The sequence below is a fragment of the Nansenia antarctica genome (genome assembly GCF_963989245.1).
Source record: "Nansenia antarctica genome assembly, chromosome: 10".
NCBI lineage: Eukaryota > Metazoa > Chordata > Actinopteri > Argentiniformes > Microstomatidae > Nansenia > Nansenia antarctica.
Window position 1 is genome coordinate 10,088,960 of NC_137680.1, and position 15,000 is coordinate 10,103,959.

Consider the following 15,000-nt stretch of genomic DNA (forward strand, 5'->3'; position numbering starts at 1 on the left):
TAAATGCCTCATGAGCTTAGTTCAACTGTCATACCCCATCAAAACCCAAAATATAAGCTTGTGTTACTCTAAACAATGCATTTGTAAACAAACTATATAGCTTCAAAACGTGGTTAAAACGATCATTTTTTATCTCATGGAAGGTCAATTCTTGCATGTATAGTCAGTTTGTCTATGACATTGAGAGTGGTTCCATTTCTCCAGTCAAAAAAGTCGAGGGGAGTCCGCTTTGTTATTATTTGAATTACAGATTGTACCTTTATAAGCTACTGACATTTTTTACAAACTTGAGTGAGGCATTATAAACATTAACTTGTGTATTCAGTTGAGTAAGCAATAGAAATGTGTAATAGATGTTGATGATAAACATATTTCAAGTTAAAATGAATTCCTCGTCAGAATTATATGACAATGAAATGACCACTTTGGTGGCAATGCTAAATTGAAAGCCTTGTACAAAGCCAGCAGTTCACTACAGTTTCCAGTCCAATGTCCATGTAGTCTTACCAAAAGAAGTAAAACTATATATTTATTTATTTGTCTAAAACATACATTTTCTATTAAAACATTAATACATTTCCCATTAAACATTAAACATTTCTACATTAAAAAGTATATGACTCTGCTGACAAGTTATAATTATATCATAGAAGACTAATGAAACTGTTACATATTTGGTCACACTCCAAAATCAAGCCGGTGGACCTCTACCTCGTTTTTTATTGCCTTGGCCTATAAAGTCTCTCTGTGATGGTTAGGGTATAAAGTCTCTCTGTGATGGTTAGGGTATCTGGGATGGTGAGGGTAGCTACGCTCTCTGAATGTCATCACGGGAACACATTTACTACACGATTGAAACGTCCAACTGTTTTATATCTATGGAGCTTTATCGGTCTTTTGCGTCATCATGAAAAACAAATGACCTTGTTTAGCAAATATCTATCCGGTGTTGTAATGATATATGCCTCTCGCCTATATAGGCCTACTCGTTTCGTCTTTTCAAATACCGTGGATAGCCTAGCGTTCAGTTTCAATTAAATCATAAGCCTAAATTCAAGTGGAAAGACGTTTTACGCAATTTAGGCCTACAGTTGTATTTATGTATTTTTATTTCTTTATTTTATTTGTTTTTATTTTATTTGGGGGGTTTTGCGGCGGGGGCGGTGGTTCTCTAACCAATAGGCGGCTTTTGATCAAATAAGAATGGGCCATGCATATTTCAGTAGCCTAGTTGTGATTCATTCTTCGAACAAGGACTAATATGGACTGCACTTATATAGCGCCTTATTCCAAAGTTTAATATAGCCGGACTATTTAAATACGTGCATAGCCTATTGTTTTTTATCTGCACCTACATTGTTTTGGCTTCTAATAGCCAGTCAGTAGCGAATTACAATTCTGAAAATATCATGTTAGCCTTACAATAGGACATGAAACATATATAGCCTATTTTTATGTAATTCATAAAGCTTATAACATAAATACAAATGGAGATAGTATTATTTCATAGATAACCTTAACAAGAATAGGATGATTCTCTACATCACCCACCAAATATGTGTAAACAAATACATACAAATAGCCTACTTTTCGTTGTCATTACAATATTGAATGTAAGTGAAAACCTTTAATATTAGATTGTCTATACTTCATCTAGCGGCAATCTCCAGTTGTAACGTCAGAAATTCTAAACAATATATGAATATGTAGGCTATTGCTAATCCGCCATGTTTTCAATGGCAACCAGATTTAAAGTTGCAATGAAACAACAGATCCATAACATACATGTCCATGTTGGTCCAGTTCGTTGTTGGTGAGCTTGACTTTCTCGAAGGAGACCATTTGCTTTAGCAGCTGTTCCCCGGTGAACGGAGAGTCAGGATGCACGTACAACCTGCAACATGGGTTCAATAAACACATTACAATACACCTATCATCGTTTATATAGGCTATGGGTTCATGCATATAGCCTACACCGACTACAATTTGTGAGCTTAGAATGATAAGGTTCTATCTCCGTTTAGGGCAGTTCAGAGATATTGAGCGTCAACGTTTTTACATTCCATTATGTTCTGTGAGATAGAACCTTATAATTCTAACATCACGAATTGTTGTTTGTGTATGCATGAACCTATAGGTTCATGAAATCCGTTGTACTGTTTGAATCCAAACAGTACAGCGGATTTCAATGCTAATTCATTATTTAAAAATATTCACATATGATATCCAACTGTTTTCTTGATATGGTAATAAATCATAATCATCAATGTTTGTATACAATTCTATCTGCGTGTGCTTTTGAACCTTAACAACTCGTGACGTTAGAATTATAAGGTTCTATCTCCATTTTTGTCAACATTTTGTTTTTTACATAATCTGATCCATTAGGTGTTTATTAATGCCTGTGTGGTGTTATTTTTTAAATGTTGACATTTTTTAGTTAGTAATTAATCAAATACAAAGGTTCCATCTCACAAAACATAATGGAATGTAAAAACATTGACGCTCAATATCTCTGAACGACCCTAAACGGAGATAGAACCTTATCATTCTAAACTCACGAACTGTTTTCTTGATATGGTAATAAATCATAATCATCAATGTTTGTATATATACAATTTCTGAGTGTGATGTTGAACCTTAACAACTTGTGTTTAATAGCCTTGTTGCAATAACGAGAGGCGCACATGACGCACCGTGCGGGCAGAGGGGGGTCCGCCTTCCCCGCCACCAGCCAGGAGGACCTGTGGTAGGCGTACCGGTACCGTTTGTTGTCCACGGGAACTATGTCCATCAGGACGATGTACTTCGCATCGGGGTCCACCCCCGAGAAAGACACCCGGATGGTGGGGAACATTCTTCTGTTGGAAGGGAAGATAGACATGTCAAGAAAACCACTACATGAATCCACGGCGGGCTGCCAACCCATTCTCATTCAGAGAGAAATATTTATTCAACCTCGGCACCAAGTAAAACACAAGATAATGACTGTCGTATTTCAGCGAATTTCCTTTACCACAAATCATAATATAGCATGGCTACATTTTTATAGGAGACTCTTTCATCTGTGTATGGTTAATGACGACATGTCAAATAAACAATATCATCTTCTTAACTACACTTTTCTTTTTCTCCTATGATGAAGTGGACAACCTGCAGTATATTGCCATATTGATTTGGATATTGTAATATCGACTGCTGAACGTACAACATTGTTTTCTTAACATCAATCGATGACCACTGTGCGTTTCATGTATAGGGCTCACTCACGTCCACATTTTCTCAAGGGCAGTAATGGAGTAAATGGTGCAGTTAGGTGCAGTTATTGTAGGCCTAATGATTCCACATAAATAATACTTAGTTGTAACTAAAGAAATTATTAATTCATTACACTTTGGCCATGGTTTAAACTAAAGATACTTTTTCCAATAGCCTGATTGGTTTGGCTACATATTTGAATCATAACAATAAGATGTTGGACCACTGCAGATATAAGCATAAGCTACATATTATTAAAACATCTATGTCACCTACATAAAAGATAATGCCATGCGGTGCAGCTCTCAGTAACGGCAGAGCTACGGACATGGCTTACGTTTTTACCATGTGAAACAGAAATGTATATAGGCTACCTTCCGGATTTGGTAATAATCATCTCCGTGCCCAGGTCATGAAACTTGTCCCAGAGCTCCTTGGTCTCTAAGGTGCAGGAGATTTTGGCCATCTCTTCACTGGGCACCACGGGGGTGGTCGGGATGAGGGGCTCCGTGCACACCGCAGCAGGCGCGCTCCCGCTGAAGTCTCCAGCACGCGCGTCCAGAGACGACAGCTCCAACCCCGGGTTACACGATGACTTCTCCACGAACTGTTCTATGGAGGAAAACAAAAGCCATGTCCATGTTTTCATCAATCAAGTTTATTTCTACAAGCCATATCCGTATTTATTTTATTTTATTATTGTACACCATTTTTGTATAACCATGATTTCACTGTACGATTATTATTATTAGTAGTATTATTATTGTTGTTGTTATTATCATTATTATTAATAATAATAACAATGACAATTAATAATATTACTATTCATATTATTATATAACTTTTTCCAAGGATGACTTTATCAATTCAACAATGTTCTAGATATACTCTCCCTGACAAATATGATTCTAAGTAGCCTACTGATTTGTTAGCCTTTATGACTACAAAGAAACATAAACTATTTGATACATACAATTGTATATTCTTATCCAATCCATAACATTTAGCTAAATTAAATGGCTGGAGTGAGCAAAAGCAATTGAATTACAAAAACAAACGATGTAAACGAGGCTACAACCTTAAAATCGACATTAGGCATTATTACTTATTAGACATTTTAAACCGAATGTCAAAGTTATGTCGGAGAGACAGTCAGTGAATTTTACAAATGGACAAAACACACATTTGTATACGACGATAAAAACTATTGGGGGATGTGTTAAATGTGTCATGGGATTGATACAGTTACAATTGCATAGAGGCCTTGTCAACAGTCCACATTGCTCCATGCATTGGCTGATGGGTCCTCTTATTTAGTTGACCAACACGTTTTATTTAAGTGTGTGGAACACTTCAAACATAAACAGAAAATACAATTCTGCATCAGATTGTCACATAGCCTACTATTGCTTAAGCAAACTGCTAGCATAATATGAACAAAAATTGTAGCCCAATTAGTGTGTTGAATTATGTGTGTTTGATAGCCCATATTGTAATCCAAGAGGCTCATCCACTATCATGGCCAAATATAACAATATTTCGCGAGCAATTATAGTTCATATTAAGTAAATGCATATACCCATTAACCACATTTTAGAAAACGTTAAGACTATAAAGAGTATAATATTTATGATCCGTTCTGGTGCAGTGGAGCCGCGAGGACTGCATGGTTCCAAGGAGGCTAATAACTCGTGACGTTAGAATTATAAGGTTCTATCTCCATTTTTGTCAAAATTGAGTTTTTTACATAATCTGATCCATTAGGTGTTTATTAATGCCTGTGTGGTGTTATTTTTAAAATGTTGACATTTTGAGTCAGTAATTCATAAAATACAAAGATTCCATCTCACAAAACATAATGGAATGTCAAAACTTTGACGCTCAATATCTCTGAACTACCCTAAACGGAGATAGAACCTTATCATTCTAAACGGAGATAGAACCTTATCATTCTAAGCTCACGAACTAACAAACAAAATAGTCTGGACTATTGGAAAACGCACGAGCTCAGTTCTGCATGGGCCTGGCTGGTAAATGCATAGCCTATGCGGACACTTCAGTATCATTCCGGTAAAAAAAAAAAAACGGGGTTAGCGCGATTTGCTTACCGAGAGGCTTGATGGTGTTTTCCTCTGTTTCCTTGTCCTTCGTTTTCCCACTGGACATAAGAGCGGCTATGGAGAAGGCGTTGGCCCGGGAGGAGAGCTGCGGCTTCGGGGAGGAGGAGGTGTACTCCATGGTGTGGAAGTAGAAGTTGGATTGAATCGTCCAAACGCACAGACCTCTCACTACCCTCGTATCTCCAGGCAACTACTCACAAAACTGTTAGAAGATCGGAGGCTATACTTCGACTGCTTTTGGTGGTTTAACAGGTGGCTATGTACTTCTGGCCGATGGGCTACAGAAACTAATTAGAGCAGTCATTGGGTCGTTGGATACATTGTCAACAAGCGCGCTACAGTCGTTCTGAGTCTCCAGTACTGAGTCCAAGTCTTCATGGCATCGCTGAATCCTGAACGCACTCCTCATAATTTAGCCCTCCCTCTCTATCGCTATCGCGCAGAACCAATCGCTGCCTCGGCTTCGACGTCACATCTGTCCCGCAAAGTGAATCGTAGCCGAACAGCCTATTAAAAATAACTTTTCTTCCGATTCCGTTAGCCATTAGCCCCCAAATCTAGAACCACCAGCCTCAATCAGACACTTCACACATCAACGTAGACACCAGGCACATCTTCACCGTGTGATTTGATTGAGCCTATTGAGTGATAAGATGAATATGCCTAAATAATTATAATAATTATATAATATATATATATATATATCAAATATAATATAATATAATATAATATAATATAATATAATATAATATAATATAATATAATATAATATAATATAATATAATATAATATAATATATAATATAATAATAATAAATAGCCTAAAAGAGCGAAATAAATATGTAGGCCTAGGCCTTTATTCACATCTATAGGCTATGCATTATAGAATCGTTACATGTGTAAGATGTAGGATACAGGCTAAAACTCTACTTCAATAGGCTAGTTTTCAACGTTTAAATAAAAAGCGGAAACCCGTGACACAAGCGTAATTTCTGCTGTATAGCTACTCTATTTTACTGTATACAGACTTTCCTTTCTCTAATAAACTATATATACGTTTGGCTGAATAAATTCCTACCATGATGATTTTGTGTAAAATACAGAGATTCAATGACACTTATTCCTTCCCCCCCAAAAATGTGTGGTGTGAGATGATAGCCACACTATTACAATTGTAACTCATAGGCCTCTTATTTGACACTTTGCAATATTTGAGAGAATTTATAAATACATGTATTTATAAATTATTATATTTATTAAAAAAATATATGTTCTATAATTTTTTATTATATTTTATATTTTATAAAATATAATAATTATAAATTATTATATTTATTTAAAAATAAAAATTAGTATATTTATTTATAAATTATTGCATCATTCCTATGCAAGGGACGGGACAATAACGCAGCATTATTGAGTACAGGGTTCTAGTTGGGGTTAGCATTGCAGTCCCGGGTTAATACGGTCTATGACACTAACCAGTGCGTCCTAATCTGGCCGCTCGCCCTCACTCCCTCACTCCCTCACTCCCTCACTCCCTCACTCCCTCACTCCCTCCCTCCCTCACTCCCTCACTCCCTCACTCCCTCACTCCCTCGCGGCTTCACAACAACAAGGCGAAGGCGCGCTCAGGGTCACGCACGAGCTCAGACACGAGCCTGCCTTCTCGGTTAGTTGACATGAACATCATCATTTGTTATCTTTAGTGAACTTTGTACCGTTGTCATTACTATAGGCTAGTAATAACATTATTATTATTATTATTATTATTATTATTATTATTATTATTATTGTTATTGTTATTATTCTTGTTATTACCATTATTAGGACTATTATCGTTCGTATTATTATTATTATTATTATTATTATCATTTTGTGATTGTTGTTGTTGTTATTCTAACATATGCAATTGTATCAACCTTGGGCTTTTCACTATTAATATCAGCCTATCTTTCATATTATAGGCTGATACTTTTATTCAGAGGCCTTTGAGGTTGTTTGTTTTGGGGAAATCGTTTTATCCCATTTTCCCTTTCAACTTCAGATAGGGATTGAGATCCTGTCTAGACGTCACCTAAAGCCACCATGTGCACTCTTGTTCTGTAATTAAGTTGTCCTCTCTGACGTCACGCTGGAGCCCTCAACAAAAGGATGCGCGTGTGGAAATAATGATAGGGTACAATGAAACCAGACACACACCACATACTGTATCCTCCTAGGCCAAGTTAATTTGACCTAATATGTATACCGAAATACTGCTTTTCCTTTTCTGGGCCTTTCTAATTTCTGAAAAGTGTACCAGATTATGGTATACGCCTAGGCCTACATGTTTCCTCGTTGCTTAAAACAAGTGAATAATTCCCCCTAACATTCTAATCGTATGTTCATATTGTCAATAAAACCGAATAAAAACCCCTTCTCTTATCCCCCCCCCCCCCCCCCCCCCCCTCCACGTTTTACAGGACTATACACTTTCAGGTTTGCTGTGTCTTTAAGAGACGCATTCGGCGGCCCCCAAAGTGTGAATAATATTCGGTATACAAAACCCGTTCTCTTATCCCCCCCCCCCCGCGCCCCCCGCCCCACATCCCTACCCCTCTCTCTACATCCCTACCCCTCTCTCTACATCCCTACCCCTCTCTCTACATCCCTACCCCTCTCTCTACATCCCTACCCCTCTCTCTACATCCCTACCCCTCATCCCCCCCCCACCCCACATCCCTACCACTCATCCCTACCCCTCTCTCTACCCCTACCCCTCATCCCTACCCCTCATCCCCCCCCCCCCCCCCCCCCCCCCCCCCACATCCCTACCCCTCATCCCTACCCCTCTCTCCAGTGGTCCAAATCCCATTCTCGCATAACCATTCTCCCACTTGTCGCGCTCACTGACGCGTGTCGGCAGCGCTTACGCGTGTATAAATATAGCCAATATCAAAAGCGCTGACTCCCGTGTTTCCCGGGGTGGAGGGATCACCTCTCATCCTCAATGTCACTCACTCTCGGGGAGATCCACTGGCCACTAAACCCATTAGACGACTCCCGAATGCAAATCCGATGCTGCAGATATTTAATAGGGGACCTGGGCTGGGAAATTAGATTACCTTGCAATTGCCAGTGGATAATGTGCTAAAAGCTTTCCCATTTAGCGTAACTCCTTACCGAATATTATTCACACTTTGGGGGCCGCCGAATGCGCCTCTTAAAGACACAGCAAACCTGAAAGTGCAGTCCTGTAAAACGTCTATGGCCTTGTACATGAAACTGTCCATTCAAGAAGGGTAACGTTCACCTTATTGGAATTTTTTTCCACATTTTCACTACACTCGCTAATCGAGGGAAGTGTTTTACAAGCTTGATTAGAGAATAAAGCACACATTCAATGGGCAACTTGATAGATAGGCTACTGATATAATATTTGATATACGGACATTTTGTCTTTCGAAGTTTTAAATAATAGGGATAGAAACATAACGGAATATTTAACGTGTCAAATTCCCCAACGAGATTAGTTGTGACTGGACCCATGGCCTCTGTAAGCTGATTCTGAAAAAAATCTATGAAGGTCCAAAAGTGCGCTCGTATCCTTCCCAACCATATACGTCGACTGTTTCGTCACCATGGTGGCCAGGGACATCCACACACAATTTAACATTAGGAGTCTGTTCAGTTGGCCCTTATTGACTCTGGTAAAGATGTGATGTGATGATCTGGTGCGTAAAAGCTCTCCGAACAGGTGCCAACGGTGGGAGGGCATGAGCAGCATCAATATCAGATAAGGCACACGGCATTCTAGTTTGCAATTCTGCAAGTAAACGAAGATAATTAAGTTAGTTAAGAGAGGAAATCGTACTTTTTCTGAAGGTGCATTGAATATAAGTACCCATTACTCAAAACATGATTTAACACATTAGCCTATCCATTTCGGAAGACAGTTTAGGCTACTCCCCAAATATATCAACCACTGGGCTACAGTTTAAATCGGTCGAAGTCAAAAATGTTAAACTATTGGCCCTGCATGACTTATTCCATAAGTTCTCCTGCGTTAATGACGGTGACATTTCCGTTGGCTGTCACATCACCTGCATGGCCATCCAACTGGGCCATCGTTTGCTCCATGCAGCCAAGCTTATTGTTCTTTTCAGATTATAGGAAGATATCAAGACAGGTGATATAGGCCTAACACATGGCACTTAAAGATATGAAGATTAAATGATCTCAACAATTATTTCAGCGGAAAGCTGGGGGCACGGTGAGGGTCAACGCCCACGGAATGATAGCCAATCCCCTGTGGCGCGGAATAGGGGGGCGCGGTGGGGGTGGCGGGGGAATAATCGCTTGATGATTGAATTGAATCTCACGACGTTAGAGAGCCACAATCATGAGATGGCTGTTTGGCCGACACCTGACCGACCCGTTCACCACCCCGCTGATGTTTACCAGATTACGGAGGCGACTATTTGCCTACAAATGAAATGCATTTGAACAGTCGTCCTTATCCATGCGCATGTAAATCCCTGTTATCGAAGTAGTCGATAAGTACATTACAACCCCATATTCACCTAAGTTCTTGTAAGGGAAACACGGTGTAGGCTGTATCTGTTGTTTGTCTACACATCATGCACATGTAGTTATTTAGGGTTAGTGTCTTAATAACCTGCACAAAATACAGCTCAACGAATTAAACTTATTTAGTATCATCTTACTAAAACTGGAAATCGCACTATAGCATATACATTAGCCTGTTCCCAAGAAAAACATTGTCAGATTTTACAAAGGATATCAAACAAATCAATCTGCATTTGTTGATGCAAACGTTTTTTTGTTTTTGTTTTGTTTTTAATAACAAGAGTAGGCCTAATTAAGACACTTATACATAACAGCACACATTCAAGCTTTTGTACATTTGTAAAACAAAAATATATTATTCTGAAATAACACACACTACAGAGTGTCGAATAATACGTTGAAAACAAGTGCCCATGAATGTATCTTGAATGTATCCCCTTATTGATCAGTATAGGGCTAGAATTATGTATAATTCATAGAGAATACCTATCTGAGCCCAAACATCTTGCACCACTGGATTGGAAATAGGCTACATTTCTTAATAGGGGCTGCAGTGTGTGCATGTTTTTATGATGATGCACTAACTAACATCATCCTCACATTGTTCATTAATTCTATCGTTTTGTGTATTATTTTGAATCACAGCATCACAGCTCTCCATTGATACAAATGATTGGGTGACATTAAGTCACCCAAGTAAATTAAGTAGGCCTAATTTTATTAACAGCAATAATAAAGAAATAAGATACAAAAGATACAGAAATTTGGAAGAAGAAAAAGTACCTTTGTCAAACAGATGAAATATCATCATCTTCAACCTACCCTGTTCAATCTAGAATTACGCCATTTTTGAGCAATTGTGTATAGTTATCTAGAGCCCCATTCAATGAACTTAGTGCAGTATTATGCTAATATTACTATGCATCGCCATCATGTTTTCTGGTATAACAACACACTGCCCGAGACTAATCCAATGTTGATGATGTGCTTTGCCAGAATGGGGAGAGGACTTTCTCTCTCTCTCTCCTTCACTGTAACGGACTGTGGTGGGACGCCCTTTTTCCCTCCTCCCTCCCTCCCCTCCTCTTCTACCCTCTCTCTCTCCCCTTGCTCCCCCTGAGTCAGAGGCATGCAGTGGCCGGGTGGCTGCCTCTGTTCATATGACTAATTAGACAAGCTTCACGCTGCGATGTTCCTTTTGATGCCGATCCCTGGTGCTAATTGCCACGTCCGTCCCGGGGCAGCGCGGGGTTAAGTTCAAATGCAGGATCATCTCAGACAACCCCTCCCCCACCCCTACCTCACCACCCCCCTAAAAAAATTGTGTCTACCCCTTTGGCCTCCCTTGCCCCCCCTTCAGTCCACATCCTATCCTGCCCCTGACCGATTGGGATAACATTGGGTCATGGTGAAGGGTAAATTGGATGGGGAGGGGGTGTGTGTGTGGAGAGAGAGAGGGGGGGGGGGGTCTAGAGGATCTAGAGTTTGGTGAGAGGACAGTGTTTGAGGGGATGTGTGTGTGTGTGTGTGTGTGTGTGTGTGTGTGTGTGTGTGTGTGTGTGTGTGTGTGTGTGTGGGGAAGTTATTGTTCGAGTCATTGTGAAGGGTGAACTTTGCTTCAGCAACTTTGTGCAGCACTTTGATCTGTGGTTGTGTGGGCGGGTCGGTCTGTGGCTTAGGTTGGTCAATTAGTTTTAGGAGTTTGTCTGTGATCTGGTCAGTGGATGAGCCTGTTGGTCTGTGGATTAGCGTCTTGTTCTGTGCCGTTACTGTGTAGGTGCATCTGTGACTGGTCACAAGCCATTGTTGAATGGACCACTAGGAGCAAAATTAGGGATTGTCAGAGGTTCAGAGGAATGGTGGTGAATGAGATCGAGAGGTAAGCTTCAAAGCTGTCCTTTTCACTCACCCCTCCCCTCTGTCTCTCGGATTCTTACCTTTGTTTCTCACTATTTGTCCTCCTTTCTTTCACTCTCCTTCACTTCACATTTTTGTCTCCCTGTGTCCTCTATATCTTTTTCCTTCTCTCTCTCTCACTCTTTTTCTTAGTCTCTCTGTTTATCAAGCAGGCCACTGGAACTGTACATTAAAGGACAGTGTGTCCTCTCTCTCTCCCTCTCGCGCAGCTGTCCTCTCTGTCTGTACATGCGACTATCGGGCATTCTCCTGGTCAAACAAGTGTCATATCTTGAAATGGGAATGTTTGGCTCTGCCTTTATGAATAATAGAGGAGCATGGTGGTTAAGAACTGGATTAGTGTGGTTCTACAGGCACACTGGATGTGTGTGTGTGAGAGAGAGACAGTATGTGTGTGTGTGTGTGTGTGTGTGTGTGTGTGTGTGTGTGTGTGTGTGTGTGTGTGTGTGTGTGTGTGTGTGTGTGTGTGTGATTGGAGAGTGGTGCGACAGACGTCCAAAAGGGACACCACTACTACCGTTACATCCTAACCCTTTTTGCAGCCTCACACAGACCCAAAGGTTTTTAGCAGTTAGGGGCGTGGTGCTAAAAGCCGACAGTGGGAAGGGCCTTCAGTCCCCTAAGCTCCCTGTGGATTGGCTCTCGTTGACGTCTCTTTAAGGAGCGCTTTCATTATGTCCATGGTCCTTGGAGCCAGATCACCCTCCAGTTCTCCTGGGGTTATTGTGCAAGGAATCACATCTCTAAATATGTCAGAGGTGGGATTTCTGCTCCACATGTTAGACTGTGGAGTTCACCTCTGTGTCCTTTCATTAGTTTGACCTCTGCTTCAGAACTCCACACTTCAACTCCACAGATTTTCACTTCGACAAGGGGAGAGCTTTCTCCATGAGCGGACTCCCGGCCTACTCGCATACAAAGCTCTTTGGAGTGCAAATTTACAGACTACTACCCCCAAATGCAATTGAAATCGAGGTTGTGGTGGTGTTGTGGGGTAGAGTGGTTAGAAAGTCTATCAGTGCAACAATGGTTTTATAACACTTTATCTATGTTATTACCACTGATGCTTACCCGTTTTTTGTGATTGAGTAGGAGCAATTGGTACTTTCTAGTACAAAATTAGGGACTGATCATTATTTATGATGGCGGGGGGGTTATATGGAGGGAGTCTGACTTCCCTTACCCAAAACTACTGATTAAAACATGAAGTAGATAGCCTAATACCTATGGTCTAAATTTTAGGCCAAGAACACCTATTATAGTGTATATAAGTCCAGTTTCCTGCTAATCAACAATATGCACACACAGATAGATCAATGCCAACCAAATACCAATAGAAAATGTGTCCCTTATTATTATTATTTTTAAATAAAATAAAAATAAAAATTCTTTTTAACAGTAGTTTGCCTGATACCAAGCCACAACACTGAGGAAAACACAGAAACCCTGCGTCAGTTTGCTGCCGTATCAAGGGCGCATATTTGTTTTCAAGAGGACAGTGTCAGGCACATACGGTTCAGATCGAGCATGTGATGCCCGGCTAGCCATGGTTCTGAAATGGACAGCTTGAAGGTGCGGACAAATTCAAAGAATCATACATCACTGCACAACACACATACAAGCTAATAACACAACCATCATGTGTGCTGGGCTTTGGCACAGAGAGAGAGAGCAAAATGAGCATACATAGTGTTGAATTCTGAAGCCCTGAAAGATTGCAAATTACAAATTGCATGACCCTCCCCTCCCCCCTGTATAAAACACATATAACCCTCCGCCCACCGAAATTGAAAACGCATGACCCTCCCCCAAATCCCTCCATGTAGGCCTAACGCCCATAATAAATAATTATCAGTCCCGTAGTAACTTCTTGTCAATTCGTACTTTCCTGCATTTGATACAGTGAATGCAAAAGTGTAAGTCATTTACATAATAACCATTAAAAAAAAAGAAACAACAGAAATTATATGTAAGGCTATGTTGATATTCAGTTGATGCTCAGTTGATTCTTTCAGCAATTTAACAGTACATACGGTTCTTACAAGGTAATGTTACAGGTTGTTTTTGAACAAGATCACGTTAATGACTCACATTAATTCATAAGGATTAAATAAGTAGAAGTCGTAACATTAATATTGAATAACATTCTAAGAATTATGTTATTCTATATCTTTTACACCAAAAATAATTAGCTGGAAGACGTTAGGTTTCTCATTGATAAGTGTGTGATTGCAGTGTGTGTTTGTGAATACTACGGACAGTGTGATTAGGAGTGTTGAGGGGTTCCAAACGACGGAGTACAGATGAGATGAGATGTGTGTATGTGTGTATGTACTGTATGTGTGTGTGTGTGTGGGGTGGGGTCGTGGGGGAATGTGTGTGTACGTGTGTGAAGGTTGTGGTCGGGGGGGGGGGGGGGATGTGTGTGTACATGTGTGTGGGGTGGATCGGGGGGAGAGAGGGATTGTGTGTGGTGCTGGTGGGAGTTGAGTGTGTGGAAGTGCAGGCGAGTGGGGAGCCGGGGTGCTAACAGCCAGCCCAGCGAGGAGGCAAAGGCGCCACATGTGCAAAGAGCCCCTATTAGTAGTGCTGACTCTAACCTTATTCACTTAAAGCACCCCTCCCCTCTGCACTCCCTCCCCTGGGCCTCTCTTCTCGCTCACCCTCGGGCTCTCGCAGCATAAACGTCTGGCTGTGTGCTGGGGCCTTCTTAGCGTTAGCGGAAAGCTCTCCTTACGGAACATAACAGCCAGACGCTAGCCTGTTTACCTGTCAACTGAGCATCAACTGAATATCAACATAGCCTTACATATCATTTTTGTCTTTTCTTTTTTTTTATGGTTATTATGCAAAAATTACTTACACTTTTGCATTCACTGTATCAAATGCAGGAAAGTACGAATGGCTGCCCCATGCTTCAGGTGCAGAGGGACACATATAGGGGACTGATATACACAGGCAAAACCTTGTGTGTACATTATGAGTGTTATTAGAAGTGAGAGTTTTTGCTACAATACCATTACGCAGACTCAGCATAAACAGATCTGGAGTATATTTCAGCATGACAGAAAGACGGCTATGAAATGTAAAAAAAAAAAAAAAAACTCTGAAATTAAGATATTTACTTGAAGTAA

The 15,000-nt window shown here is 40.3% G+C and overlaps 1 protein-coding gene across 2 annotated transcripts in view; it reads right to left on the bottom strand.

Annotated features, from left to right (window-relative positions):
* tbx20 (T-box transcription factor 20) overlaps positions 1-5,496 on the bottom strand; it is a gene marked incomplete at both ends in the record, with an annotated part of 10,147 nt that extends 4,651 nt beyond the window's left edge. For both annotated transcript variants that reach the window (XM_080540028.1, XM_080540027.1), the window contains 4 exons: positions 1,786-1,894; positions 2,697-2,861; positions 3,633-3,870; positions 5,367-5,496. In XM_080540028.1, the coding sequence (XP_080396154.1) occupies positions 1,786-1,894; positions 2,697-2,861; positions 3,633-3,870; positions 5,367-5,496 (642 nt within the window). The remainder of the gene's footprint in view (positions 1-1,785; positions 1,895-2,696; positions 2,862-3,632; positions 3,871-5,366) is intronic.
* Between the last annotated feature and the right edge of the window lie 9,504 nt (positions 5,497-15,000).